This window comes from Canis lupus, chromosome 26, assembly GCF_048164855.1.
Source record: "Canis lupus baileyi chromosome 26, mCanLup2.hap1, whole genome shotgun sequence".
In the NCBI taxonomy this organism is placed as follows: Eukaryota; Metazoa; Chordata; class Mammalia; order Carnivora; family Canidae; genus Canis; species Canis lupus.
Genome location: NC_132863.1, coordinates 2327187 through 2341963, shown reverse-complemented (window position 1 = coordinate 2341963; position 14777 = coordinate 2327187). Strand labels below are relative to the sequence as shown.

At 40.5% G+C, this 14777-nt stretch overlaps 1 protein-coding gene and 1 pseudogene across 2 annotated transcripts; both read right to left on the bottom strand.

Annotated features, from left to right (window-relative positions):
* Nucleotides 1-4789: 4789 nt before the first annotated feature.
* CST11 (cystatin 11) lies at nt 4790-7452 on the bottom strand. Of its 2 annotated transcripts, XM_072799744.1 has the most exons (3): nt 7187-7452; nt 6498-6602; nt 4790-4873 (listed from the first exon to the last, which is right to left on the bottom strand). In XM_072799744.1, exons 1-3 carry the CDS (start codon nt 7409-7411, stop codon nt 4790-4792), a joined length of 414 nt encoding a protein of 137 aa, XP_072655845.1. In that variant the 5' UTR covers nt 7412-7452. The 2 variants fall into 2 exon arrangements, with proteins under 2 accessions (XP_072655845.1, XP_072655846.1); XM_072799745.1 differs by lacking the exon at nt 6498-6602.
* Nucleotides 7453-8183: 731 nt separating this feature from the next.
* LOC140618857 (nuclear transport factor 2 pseudogene) lies at nt 8184-10949 on the bottom strand (annotated as a pseudogene).
* Nucleotides 10950-14777: the final 3828 nt, after the last annotated feature.

Sequence of the window (14777 nt, the reverse complement as noted above, 5' to 3'; positions counted from 1 at the left end):
GACAGGTGACTTGGGGACCCTACTCTTCCGCCATCTTAACAGCTGGGTTTTAATAGAAAATCACTAGTCCTACTAAGAATGAGAAAAATGTCAACTTAAATGAGAAACGACAATGAACAGATTCTAACATAGAGATGACACATCTTAAAATCACTGATAAAGATTTTAAAGCAGTCATCCTAAAAGTGTTGCAATGACCAATTATCAACATACCTCAAACAAATGAACAAATGGGAAGTCTCAGCAAAGATAGACAATTTCAGCAAAGAAATAGAAAGTGCAAAGAAAAAACAAGTAGAAATATTAGAATTGAAAAGTTCAATAACTGAAATACAAAATTAAATGGATGGACTTACCAGTGGAATGGGGGGAATAGAGGAAAAATAAATGAACTGGAAGTGAGAATAATGAAAACTACCCAATATGAATAATGGTGAGAAAATTGACCAAATACAAATGAATAGAATGTCAGAAAATGGTGAAACTATTACAATATCTAACACACTGTAATTGCAGAAAGAGAGGATAGAGGTGAACTAAGAAACTACTTGAAGAAATCACCGCTGATTACTTTTCAAATTTGGCAAAAGACCTATACCTGTAGATTCAAGAAAGTGAGTAAATCCTAAACAGGATAAATTCAAATATACAGCAAAACACATCAGAGTTAAACTTCTGAAATTTAAAGACAAAGAAAAAAGATCTTGAAAGCAGTGAAAGAGAAAATTCACCTTAGCTTTAGGGGGAAAAACCCAATTTGAATTTCAACATATTTCTCATAATAAACCATGCAGAAGTGCTCAAGTGTTATTCAGAGAGAGAGAAGACTCAAATTAATAAAATCATAAATGAGAAAAGAGAGATCACTACCAACACCAAGGAAATACAAACAATTTAAAAAACATATTATGAGCAGCTATACGCCAATAATTAGGCAATCTAGAAGAAATGGACGCATTTCTGGAAAACTACAAACTACCAAAACTGGAACTAGAAGAAACAAAGGCTAAAAGAAAAGAAAACTGTCAATCCAGAATCATATATCCACCAAAAATATCCCTCAGGAATAAAGGGGAAATAAGCCATTCTCACGGAAGGAAACTAGGGAATCTGCACCAGAAGACCTATATTAAAATAATAGCTAAAAGAAGTTCTCTGAATATAAAGGAAATTTAAAAGAAGGAATCTTAAAGTATCAGAAAAGAACATAAAATGTGTAAATATGGGTAAATACAATAGGATTTCTTGAGTTTTCTAAATTATGCCTGATGGTTAAAGCAAAAATTATATCATTTTTAAATGTGGTTCCCAATGTATGTAAAAGAAATATTTAGGGCATTTGTAAATGAGGAATAATAATGGGCTGTAAAGGGAGGTAAACTTCCTACCTTTCACTCAAACTGGTAAAATATCAACACCAGTAGGCTGACAAGTTATATATTTATGTCATATCTAGAGCAACCACCTAGAAGGCTATGCAAAAAGATATACGCTCACAAACAGCATAGATACATAAAAATGGAATTCTTTAAAAAATGTTCAAGTAGGGCAGCCCTGGTGGCGCAGCGGTTTGGCGCCGCCTGCAGCCCGGGGTGTGATCCTGGAGACCTGGGATCGAGTCCCACATCGGGCTTCCTGCATGGAGCCTGCTTCTCCCTCTGCCTGTGTCTCTGCCTCTCTCTCGCTCTCTCTGAATGAATAAATAAATAAATCTTTTTAAAAATGTTCAAGTAACACAGGAAGAAATAATAAAACAGAAACAAAATACAGAGAGAAGAAAAATGAAATAGCAGACTTAAGTCCTAAATATCAGTAATTATATTAAATGGTATGTGTAAACTATCTGTAAATGGTCTAAATAAGTCAATTAAAAGACAGAAATTGGTAGAGTGGATTAAATAAAACATGAACCAACTATATGCTGTCTACAAGAAACTTACTTCAAATATAGTGATATGGGTAAGTTGAAAGTGAAATGATGAAAAAATTATATTATGTAAACACTAAAAGAAGAGAAACTATATTAATATCAGATAAAGTAGACCAGAGAACAAAGTAAATTACTAGAGTTACAGAGGGACATTACATAATGACACATCCTTTGGAAAATAGCTTGGTGGTTTCTTTTTCAAAAAGAAAAAAATCCTAAAATATACTTTAACATATGGTGCAGCACTTGTACTCCTCGGCGTTTAACGCAGAGAATTGAAAGCTTACTACATCCACACAAAAACTTATACATGATTGTTCACAGAACTTTATTTGTAAAAGTTGAAAACAAACACATCCTAAGTAGGTAAATAGTATACTGTGGAATATTACTTAACAATTAAAAGAAAATAAGGTACTGATAACATGAAACACATTGGATGGATCTCAAGGGCATTACCAGAAATCTCAAAAGGTCACATACTTGATTCCACTTCTCAAATTGACACAACTAAAGAGATGAAGAATAAATTAGTGGTTGCAAGGAGTTTCAGATGGGAAAAGAGAGGTATGACTCTAAAGGGGTAGTTCAGAGCATCCTTGTGGTGATGGAATAGTTTTATATCTTGATTGTGGGGATAGTCACATAAATCTACGTATACAACAAAATTACACACATGCAAACTATACCAGTGTCAATTTCCTGCTTATGATATTTTTCTATGGTTACAAAAGATGTGACCATGCAAGAAAACTAAATGAAGGGTACAAGAGAACTCTCTGTACTATCATAATGTTCTTCTTTTTATTCTTTCAAAATAAAAAATTTCAAAAAAAAAATCACTGGGCTGAGAAAACCGAAAGATCAATGGGCAAAAATGTTCTACCTTTCCTTTGTTCTACCTCAGGTTAATAACCCTTGCCTTTAGGCAAAGCAACCAAAATGCCAGCAAGGAGTTTAATGACTGATTAGTATTAAATCATGATTGCTACCAACAGTGTTGTTACTAATTAATTTTTTTGAATATTTGCTTTGTTAAGTAATTTACATATGCTATGATCATTAATAATTATAACTACTCTAAAAATAGATATTATTTTCAGTTAAAGATGAGGAAACTGTAGGTTAACATTTTACTGGATAGTTGGTAGAGGGGAGTCCTACCTGGGTCCCACTTAAAACAGGTTCCTGAGCATTTCAGAACTTTGGTAAGAAGTTTAAAAGACAAAAATATTGTTCTCTCAAAGCTCCCAGCTATCTCCATCTGGTAGAGACTGATGTGTCTATTTTGCATCCCTGTACACAGCCCACATGTAGAAAGAATACCCGGGTGGCACTCTGCCTTTATCCTCTCACGTATTCTCTTTCTGTGCACACCAACTCCAAATGCACCTATGCCCCCTTAATCTCTGACTGTTCCCTCTTCCTCAAGCCACCTCAGGCCAGTGGTTCCAGAGAATTACTGCCTCATACAAGCTTTCCTACAACTAGTAACTGACTGAGATTGTTGCATAAATACCCCCCAATTTCCTCTTCTTTCAGGTAGTTATGTGTGTGTGTGTGTTTGTGAGAGAGAGAGAGTTGTGATTGTGTGTGTGTGTGTGTGTGTGTATTCTATAACATCCCTAGAGTTCCCCAGTGGTATTAAGCCAAGTGGCTTTTTCCTCAGTTACTGGGGACAAGATCTTTTTCTCCCTTATTGGATGTGAATGAGGATAGATGTGACCTAGTGAGCTGCTGGCAGCCCTCCTGAGACCACGTGGAGGAAATGGAATGAAGAAGATGAAATTGTTGACATTGTTTAAAATCTTGAATCAAGCTGTTGGCTGGGGGGTGGGGTGGTGGTGTTCATTCCCCAGTCCTAATATGGCACTCATGGAGAATGAATCTTTTTTTTTAAGATTTTATTTATTTATTCATGAGAGACAGAGAGAAAGAGAGGCAGAGACACAGGCAGAGGGAGAAGCAGGCTCCATGCAGGGAGCCTGAAGTGGGACTCGATCCCGGGACTTTAGGATCACTCTCTGGGCTGAAGGCAGGCGCCAAACTGCTGAGCCACCCAGGGATCTCCAAGAGAGAGTCCTTTTAATATAGTAGTGTTAGCTTTTCTCCATCATCAGTCATTTCTTTCCTGGAGGAATCATTCTGATTGGTCTTTCTGGGAAGAATAAAATAGTAATGGTAGCCCCATTCTCCTCCTTCCCACATGGGCACATATTTTCCCTCGTAACTCCAAGTGAAGTCCTCTGTAAAGTGACCTGCTCTGGTCCAATTTTGCTGGTGCTAGGGGTGTAAATCTAGAATTTGAAAGAAAGTTCACTTTCCTGCAAAAAGAACACATCTCCCAACCTAGTCCTTCTCAGTAACAAAGGCCCTCATCTTTTAAAATTACTTGCATTATTTCCCATTATTCAACACTTTGGGCAAGGAAAGGGATATTCCTCATTGAATACCTCAGAGATGGCATCATAGGCCATACTTACAAACATCTCTTGTCTGATCAGGTAAGTAACCTAGAACTTCTTCCCTCCTTCTCCTTTTAATCCTCTCCTTACTCTAAAGTCTGAAGACTTCTACTTGAAATGAGGCTGGGGTTGAAGTTCTGCTATCATATAGGTAGAGGCTATAAGGTCAGGAATTATCCACATCACCTCATTAGAATTCTCAATCTGCCCTAGCCCAAAGTACCTTCAGATTATATTATTATGAACTGAAAAATTTGGCAAAAAAGAGTGGAATCATAAACATTAAGAGCATTAAAATAATAGTTTGGTAAATATTTATTTCCTATATTGAGAATTACTGCTTATTGCAGGATACTTTCATGTATAGTGATTGCAGGTGTGTGCTCCAGGATACCTAGTCATCGGTGCAGTTTTTGTTCAGAATTTTGTACTTTTCAAACCAGGGAACAACAAACACTGAGTAGAAGCACTCAATTTGCTAAAAAACAAAAACAATATTTTAAAAAGTTCAACATGCAAAGCGAAAATTTTAAAAGAGAAAGAAGATATAACACATGTAGATGGGGAAAATGACACCACCTCACCATGCCTCCAATCCAAATATTATTTGACCTTTATTTTGATTTCAATCACTTGATAGTAGTATTGCTGAGATCATCTCCTCAAATGTCTTTCTGTTTTTTAATAAATTTATTTTTTATTGGTGTTCAATTTGCTAACATACAGAATAATACCCAGTGTTCATCCCGTCAAGTGCCCCCCTCAGTGCCTGCCACCCAGTCACCCCCACCCCCCACCCTCCTCCCCTTCCACCACCCCTGGTTCGTTTCCCAGAGCTTCTGTTTTTTTTTTTATTAAGATTTTATTTATTCGAGAGAGAGAGAGAAGCAGAGACACAGGCAGAGGGAGAAGTAGGCTCCATTCAGGGAGCCTGATGTGGGACTCGATACCTGGACTCCAGGATCACACCCTGTGCCAAAGGCAGGCGCTAAACGGCTGAACCACCCAGGGATCCCCTGTTCTTCTGTTTATGGTTAGAATTGGAGAATAGAAATAGGAGAAAAAAAGAAGAAAGAAAGAAAGAAAGAAAGAGAGAAAGAGAGAAAGAAAGAAGAAAGAAAGAAAGAAAGAAAGAAAGAAAGAAAGAAAGAAAGAAAGAAATAGGATCCATCCTACCACACTTACAATGGGACCCAGTGATTCTCTTTTCCTCTTTATTTTTACTCATGTGTCCTTTATTTTTTTTTATTTTTTAATTTATTTATGATAGTCACACACAGAGAGGGAGAGAGAGGCAAAGACACAGGCAGAGGGCAGGCTCCATGCACCAGGAGCCCGACGTGGGATTCGATCCCGGGTCTCCAGGATCGCACCCTGGGCCAAAGGCAGGCACTAAACCGCTGAGCCACCCACGGATCCCTCATGTGTCCTTTAATTCACACTTTACTTGGCCTCTGCTGGCTCCATCCATCCATCCATCCATCCATCCATCCATCCATCCAGTCCATCCACTTGGACTCACCCATCACCATCCATCTTCCTTCCCTGCACTTTTCTTCATTTATCTGTCCATCCACTGATCCATCATGCCCTTTTTCTCCTTCCCTTGTCCCAATTCTCTCTCAATATTTCGCTTTTTTTTTTAATTTCCCTCTTAATCCCACAATGAAAAATCAATAAACACAATTTCTTAGTGAGATTTTGTTTTCTTGCTCTACATTTGAAAGCCCAGGGTGGTGGGGAGAGGCTTAAATGCATTTCTCCTGAGATAGAAATCAGAATACGAACTCCATCAGTTCAATTACATCAAGAAGATCCTCTCATTTTACTTATTTTATATTAAAATATTCAGCCACCTTGGCTCCCCCTGTCTGGACTCCTTTTCCCTGCCATAATTCTTTCAACAACAAATGAGCAACACCTGCCAGGCAGGATCTTGGTCACTCTTACTTTCGCTTTTCCTCTTTGAGTGAGCTGATGTTATCTATACATTCGTTTTAAGCAAGTTTGAATACACCCCCAGTAATTCTACCCTACCTCATCCTAAAACTGTAGAAAACACCTGTGAGTTCTTTCTGAATTAATGTGTATTCACCTAGTACCTTGTAAAGCTCCCCTTCCTGAAAGGAGCAATTAGTAGTCTCCAGCTTTTGACAGGTGGTCCGCCGCATTTCCATGTTCACATGAAACTCCATATGGTCAGTAATCTGTGGGCAGCAAGTGGAAGGAAATGAAAGGACTTCTTTTCCTTTCTCTGTAGCTTCTAGGGGCAAGAACTCCTTCTCATGGTGTCCAAGGTCAAGGACTCTTTCCTGAACAAATTGGTGGGCTTCTCTCTTTCCTTCCTATCTGACTCCTGTGCCTTCTTTGGCTATTCAAGGAGAATTCTCCAGAAACCAATCTCTGGGCAAAGATATCTGGTGGACAACTCAACTGATGCTAACTATTTTGAGTAAAACTCTGTAAACTTTGCCTGTAAAGGGCCTAATAGTCAGTCTTTTAGGCTTTGCAGTCCGTACAATCTCAGTTGCAAGCACTCTGCTGTTGCCCCTCAAAAGCAGCCCTGGATGATGTGTGCATGCATAACATGGCTGGACTGCAATAAAACTATTTACAAAAATAGGAAGCAGGTGTGGTTGGCTTCTGGGGTATAATCATTTAAATAACTTCATCCAATCCAGTGAATTTATGTTTCTCTTAAAATTCCCACTTGAAACTAAATGAGGCTGAATTTCACTTGTATGGGTGTCCCCTTTGGAGAGGCCTATATAGGAAAGAGGGCTGTGCTGACCTGCTTCTGGACCTTCAGGAGCCGCACAATCCGGAAATTGTACTTGTCGTTATTCTTCTTGTTGAAGTCATCGCTCAAATACTGCATGGTGGTTGTCACATAAGGGTCTGATGCAGACACTTCTCCAACACTCAGAAAGGTTTTCTTTCTTACTTGGTAGGTGTGGGCCACCAGGGCCATAAAGATGGCCAACAGGAGTTGTGGGGCCTGCCAGAATCTTGCCATTGTTCCTCAGCTGAGGAGGAATAGGAAGATTCTCCTCCTTGTCCTCCAGGGCCCAGCAGGATTCCACTGACCCTCTGTACCTTGATGAATTTAAATGGTCAGTGGTGGACACCCACAGCCCTCCTCCTCTTCCCTCTTCTTCTGCAGCTGGAGGTGGTAGATGAGCAGGAATGCTCTGCCATGATTGGTAAGCTCATTTCCACTGCCTCTTCTTCTCTTTGCATATGTTCCTGCCTCACACACATACACTCATGCAAATACTCATCTCTTCTCTTTTGGGGGTTTCTGTCTTAGAAACACACATCCTCCTGCTGCCCCAACATTATTGGGGTGGAAGCCAGGACAGACGCACCTGTCTACTGAACCCACCTCAGCCAGTCCTGTGGGTGGTCTGGAATGACAGGAAGCAATGAAGACATGGGGGATGCTGGATCACAGGCAATGAAGCATGAACAGGTCAGTCAAGTGAACACCACATCCTCCCTGTCCTTTGACTTTTCCTTGGACTCTTCTTGTCACCCTCTCCCCCTTCCCTCACTGGCCAGGATACCACCTTTTCCTTAGGCCCAAACCTTGGTCTCTTCCTCCGTATTAATACTTCTTTTTTTTTCTAAAGAAAATTTTTGTGGTTTTATTGTATCATGAGACATTGAAACATCTAAACAAATCAATACCTGAGCAGTGAAGCAAATGCTCTCTTTCACTTCTTTGAGTTACTAGAGCAACTTATCAATAGATTAAAAATAAACGAATAAAAGGACAACCTTTTGAATTACTTAAGTCTTTCCAAGACATGTGCTGGTACAATCCAAGCTTCTGTGAGATGCAACCAGTCTAGTTTCCAAACATCACACACAATACCTCCATAGTAGCAATGCATTGTGCCCGCTCCCACCATGGCCCTGCTCATTTGTGTGTGATATTTGGAGGAGTATGAATAGTATAAAGAAGAGGAGAAAAGAGAAAACAGCATGAGTGCCTGGCTGGGAGGAGGCAAGCTGAAGTTGTGTAGGGAAAGCCTGAACATGTTATTGTGCAAACCCAAGCATCATTAATGTTTTATAATAGGAACATCTGGTGGAACCCCATGATGGGGTGTCTTCATCAGCCTTGAGATGGCCCACAGCCATGCTGATGATTTAGCTATGAGGCATGGGCTGATGATCCTGCACTGTGGTGCTATACTGGATTTTCTGGAATGGAAGATTAGACAACTTCTCCATAATGGTAGCATTCCCCTGGAACTGTCATGCTTCCCACATAAGGCATGAAGTATCAATATAATTTGTGTCTAATTGGGTTCTGTCATGTTTTTTTTAAAGATTTTAAGATTTATTTGAGAGAGATAAAGTGAGAAAGAGAGAGAACATGAGCTGGGCTCAGGGGCACAGAGGGAGAGGAGGAAGCCGACTCTCTGCTGAGCAGGGAGCCTGACTCAGGGCTTGATTCAGGACTCCAGAATCATGACCCAGGCCCAAGGAAGATTCTTTTTTTTTTCAATAATAAATTTATTTTTTATTGGTGTTCAATTTGCCAACCTACAGAATAACAAACACCCAGTGCTCATCCCGTCAAGTTCCCCCCCTCAGTGCCTGCCACCCATTCTGTAGGTTGTCTTTAGTTTTGTTGACTGTATCCTTTGCTGTGCAAAAGCTTCTTATCTTGACGAAGTCCCAATAGTTCATTTTTGCTTTTGTTTCTTTTGCCTTCGTGGATGTATCTTGCAAGAAGTTACTGTGGCCAAGTTCAAAAAGGGTGTTGCCTGTGTTCTCCTCTAGGATTTTGATGGAGTCTTGTCTCACATTTAGATCTTTCATCCATTTTGAGTTTATCTTAGTGTATGGTGAAAGAGAGTGGTCTAGTTTCATTCTTCTGCATGTGGATGTCCAATTTTCCCAGCACCATTTATTGAAGAGACTGTCTTTCTTCCAATGGATAGTCTTTCCTCCTTTATCGAATATTAGTTGACCATAAAGTTCAGGGTCCACTTCTGGGTTCTCTATTCTGTTCCATTGATCTATGTGTCTGTTTTTGTGCCAGTACCACACTGTCTTGATGACCACAGCTTTGTAGCACAACCTGAAATCTGGCATTGTGATGCCCCAGATATGGTTTTCTTTTTTAAAATTCCCCTGGCTATTCGGGGTCTTTACTGATTCCACACAAATCTTAAAATAATTTGTTCTAACTCTCTGAAGAAAGTCCATGGTATTTTGATAGGGATTGCATTAAAGGTGTAAATTGCCCTGGGTAACACTGACATTTTCACAATATTAATTCTGCCAATCCATGAGCATGGACTATTTTTCCATCTCTTTGGGTCTTCCTCAATTTCTTTCAGAAATGTTCTATAGTTTTTAGGGTATAGATCCTTTACCTCTTTGGTGAGGTTTATTCCTAGGTATCTTATGCTTTTGGGTGCAATTGTAAATGGGATTGATTTAATTTCTTAATTTAATTCCTTAATTTCTCTTTCTTCAGTCTCATTGTTAGTGTATAGAAATGCCATTGATTTCTGGGCATTGATTTTGTATCCTGCCACACTGCCAAATTGCTGTATGAGTTCTAGCAATCTTGGGGTGGAGTCTCTTGGGTTTTCTACGTAGAGTATCATGTCATCTGCGAAGAGGGAGAGTTTGACTTCTTCTTTGCCAATTTGAATGCCTTTAATGTCTTTTTGTTGTCTGACTGCTGAGGCTAGGACTTCCAGTACTATGTTGAATAGCAGTGGTGAGAGTGGACATCCCTGTCTTGTTCCTGATCTTAGGGGAAAGGCTCCCAGTGCTTCCCCATTGAGAATGATATTTGCTGTGGGCTTTTCGTAGATGGCTTTTAAGATGTTGAGGAATGTTCCCTCTATCCCTACACTCTGAAGAGTTTTGATCAGGAATGGATGCTGTATTTTGTCAAATGCTTTTTCTGCATCTATTGAGAGGGTCATATGGTTCTTGTTTTTTCTCTTGCTGCTATGATGAATCACACTGATTGTTTTATGAGTGTTGAACCAGCCTTGTGTCCCACGAATAAATCCTACTTGGTCATGGTGAATAATTTTCTTAATGTATTGTTGGATCCTATTGGCTAGTATCTTGTCGAGAATTTTTGCATCCATGTTCATCAGGGATATTGGTCTATAATTCTCCTTTTTGTTGGGTTCTTTGTCTGGTTTTGGAATTAAGGTGATGCTGGCCTTATAGAACGAATTTCTTCTTCTTTCCAAACAGCTTTCGTAGAATAGGTATGGTTTCTTCTTTAAACGTTTGATAGAATTCCCCCGGGGAAGCCATCTGGCCCTGGGCTTTTGTGTCTTGGGAGGTTTTTGATGACTGCTTCAATTTCCTCCCTGGTTGGTGGCCTGTTCAGTTTTTCTATTTCTTCCTGTTCCAGTTTTGGTAGTTTGTGGCTTTCCAGAAATGCATCCATTTATTCTAGATTGCCAAGGCAGATTCTTAATCAACCAAGCGACCCAGGCACCCTTGTTTCTGTCATGTTGAATGAAGCTGGATTCAAGTTGCTCCCAAATTGGCTTGTCTGCCATTCTGAAGCATCATCTGGCCTTGTTGAGACCCAAAGGGCTGGCACTATGGCGGCAGTAGTGGACAGCCTGTGTTAATAATACTTTTCTTTTTAAAAAAGATTGTATTTATTTATTTATTTATTTTTGAGAGACATATATAGAAAGAAATAACATGAGTTGGGGGACAGGCAGAGGGACAAGCAGGCTCCTGCTGAGCAGGATGCCCAACATGGGGCTAGATCCCAGGACCCTGAGATCATGACCTGAGCTGAAGTCATATGCTTAACCAAATGAGCCACCCAGGAGTCCCCCTGTGTTAATAATTCTTAAATTTGGAAAGTACATGACCCCCTTGGAGAAGCCAATGCTTCCCAGAAAACAGGATGTGCGCCGTATGGGGAGCAGACTCCATGTATGGGTGAAGTCATGACACGACTTTCACTTCCCAGTGTCTCATTAAATAGATTTGGCTGTGCAGTTTGTTCCCTGTAACCTATCAAAGCACTCTTAGTACATACAGCCTCAATCCAGTAATCAAGAACCAGATGGTAAGAGCTTGGAATGTGTTGTGAAGCTGTACTTCTCCCTCCTGGAAGTCTGCTGTTGGAGAAGAGAGATAGCTCCTTTTTTGTTTTACCTATCTATTCTATCTGCCCTATCTTACTAGCCATGGGCTCAGAACCCTTCAGGAGAAGAAGAAGGGGTAGGGGGACTGAGAAGTCCTTACTTGGCTCCAGTTGCAGTGTTCCTGGACTTGGTCAGAATTGTGTAGCAGGGGTCCCTTTCTGGCTCTTCCCCAGCATCCATTACTAGTAACCTCTTCTTCACAGCTTTCTTGGAAGTTGTGTTAGTTTCTTAGAGCTGCTATAACAAGTTACCATCAACACTGGCTTAAAATGACACACATTTATTATCTCATAGTCCTGGGAATCCTAGAATCAAGGTGTTGACTGGGCTGCATTCCTTCTGAAGGCCCATTTCCCTCCTTTCCGGCTGCAGAGGTCCCCTGTATGTCTTAGCCTCTTCCGCATTTTCAAAGCCAGCAATGCAGCATCTTCAAATCTTTCATCTGATCTTTGATTCTTCTGTCACCTGTCCTTCTCTGACTGTCTACCTCCTTCTCACAGCATCCTTGTGATTATGTTCAGCCCACCTAGATAATTGAGGCTGGTCTGCCCTCCTCAAGAGCCTTGACTTAATCACACCTGCAAATCTCCTTTGCTTTTGGAGGCAGCCTACTCACAGATTCCAGGGGTTGAACAAGAATATCTTGGGGGAATATTATTCTGCCTGTCACAGCAGCATGATGCTTTGTCTTCCAGTTGGTTGCTCACCCTGTGGGAATTCCTTGGTTTCTCTCAGCTAAGATATGTCGACCTCCCCCCACCCTTAGCTCTCTCTGCTCAGAACAGTTGCAGCCCAGCCCCTTTTGGGTGCCCAGATGGAAAGCATTGAGTCAGTCTCAGCTTACGGCTTTGATAGGGTTCAGAGGGGAGCCCACCTTGCTTGAAACTTTCCTTCTGTTCTCCAACTCCTAACTGCTTTATTTCAATATCAGTGAGCTATCCATGGGTCTTTGCCTACTGTGAGAAATATCACATTCTCTGGCACCTCATTTTGAAATCTGTCTCAATCAAAAAGTGAGCATTCAGTGACATCTACCTAAAATGTTGCCTATTAATTTAGGGGGGTTATAGATCCCAAAATAACACCCACTGGCATAGGATAGAATGAGGAATCTCTTTTTCACACTCACTGCTACTAAGAATTTGGGCACATTCAGTGCTTCCATAGAGGGGAACCCTATACATCTGCCTTCATGCAAGGTCCTTATTTTGAGGTCAGATCCTATATTTCTACCTGGTTGCTGCAAATTTCTTTGAAATCCCTACTATGTACTGAAACTCCTCAAACCCAGGACAAGACCATTGTTTTTACTCCCCTCACACTGCCCTTGTGGGTGTACCACATATTGTCCTTTGGCAGCCATCAAGGCCTACCCAATCCTCATTCATCATTTCCAGTCTACCTCCTGTCATGGATCATTTATGGGTAACATGGACCAATGGGTTTATTGCCATGAGACAATGATTCTATGGGTATACTTCTCTAGTACATTTATCTTATTAAAAAATGTTGTTCTTCCTCGCAGCAGGCTTTCCACATCCCACTGACAGCTGGTTTGGAGGCTGAAATTAAAAGCGGAAAGGAGGGGCAGCCCGGGTGGCTCAGCAGTTTAGCACCACCTTCAGCCCAGTACGTGATCCTAGAGACCCGTGATCTAGTCCCATGTCAGGCTCCCTGCATGGAGCCTGCTTCTCCCTCTGCCTCTCTCTCTCTCTCTCACTCTCTCTCTCTCTCCTCTCTGTGTTTCTCATGAATAAAAAAATCTTTAAAATAAAGTTTCTAAAATAAATAAATAATAATAATAATAATAATAATAATAATAATAATAATAAAGCGGAAGGGAAGGTAACTGCCCACTCTCAGGTCTTCCTGCTCAACCTTGAACACTTAGTCTCAGATTTACATGGATTTGCCTAATATGCCTCTTGCTACAAGCTTGGATGTGTTCCATTGGAAGATGTTATCTGATCACCAAACTGTCACCTCAAATCGACGGACATGCTAAGGAAGTCTGCCTGGTTTGTTTCTAAAACTCACACACTCTCCAATTCTAGTGATTTTGTAAGTTCTCTGGCTGTGTCAACCTTAAAAATAAAATTGCTAGTTATTTTACTGGCAAAGTGAGTTTATTTGGGTGACAGCAGAGGAATCACAATTCGGGACGTGCACCCTATGGTGAACCATAGGAAAATCCGAAAAGACAAAACGGTCAGCTTTTATTAGGTTTTAGGGGGAAATAAGGAAGAGCTATTTTGAACAAAAGTTCACTGAAAAGGACAAGTGTTTCAGATTGTGGTGGTTTCTCATTGGCTGCAAGCAGTGTTTAGTGAGCTGTTGCTGAGACAGGGAGGGATTTCCTTCTTTTTCTTAAAAGCAGATGAAATTCCTATGTGCAAAATACCGTCCCTTGGGGCAGCCCGGGTGTTCCAGAGATTTAGCGCCGTCTTTGGCCCAGGGTGTGATCCTGGAGACCTGGGATCGAGTCCCACGTTGGGGTCCCTGCGTGGAGCCTGCTTCTCCCTCTGCCTGTGCCTGTGTCTCTGCTACTCTCTCTGTGTCTCACATGAATAAGTCAATTTAAAAAATTTTTTTTAAAAAATACCCTCCCTTGTCAAGATAATTTTATCTTTTCACTTCCTGCTGGTGCTGCTGGGCACCTTGAATGCTATGTGGAAGAGAGTCCCCCCTTCAGAGCTTCTTGACTCCATTTTATTTTATTTTATTTTATTTTATTTTATTTATTTTATTTTATTATTTTATTTTATTTTATTTTATTTTATTTTATTTTATTTTATTTTTTTGGCTCCATTTTAAATGAGATGTTCTTCATGCATTTTCACATTTCCTCCTTTTGATCAAGATCTTCCCTGGAGAGCATCACTGATCATAAATCAGGATTTTCCCCATTTAGTGATTTTGTCTCTTGTTGCCAGGAGGGCCCTATCATGGCTGCCATATCCAATTTTGGAGGGAAAGGGCACTAATTGGAAACCACTGAGGCCACATGTGAGCAACAAAGAAGGGTAGGAGGGAGAACTCTCAGGCCTCTTCCACCCTATAGTCTCTATCTTACCAAGGTGGTAAATATTGGAGATCATCTCCAAGAGTTGAAACAGCATCACCCTCTTTGGTGTGTCACTTCTGCAGACTTTTGAAAGGTAGCAAGTAATAATAGGATAAATCCAAGTTTGTATGATGGTTCTAAATCAGGAGCTCAAACCT

Coding starts and splice junctions, on each gene's coding strand:
- CST11 (XM_072799744.1), bottom strand. CDS start 7,411: ATGGCAAGATTCTGGCAGGCCCCACAACTCCTGTTGGCCATCTTTATG. Junction 6,603..7,186: donor TCCTGAAGGTCCAGAAGCAG/GTCAGCACAGCC, acceptor TGCTGCCCACAG/ATTACTGACCATATGGAGTT. Junction 4,874..6,497: donor AGGAAGGGGAGCTTTACAAG/GTACTAGGTGAA, acceptor TTTGTTTTTTAG/CAAATTGAGTGCTTCTACTC.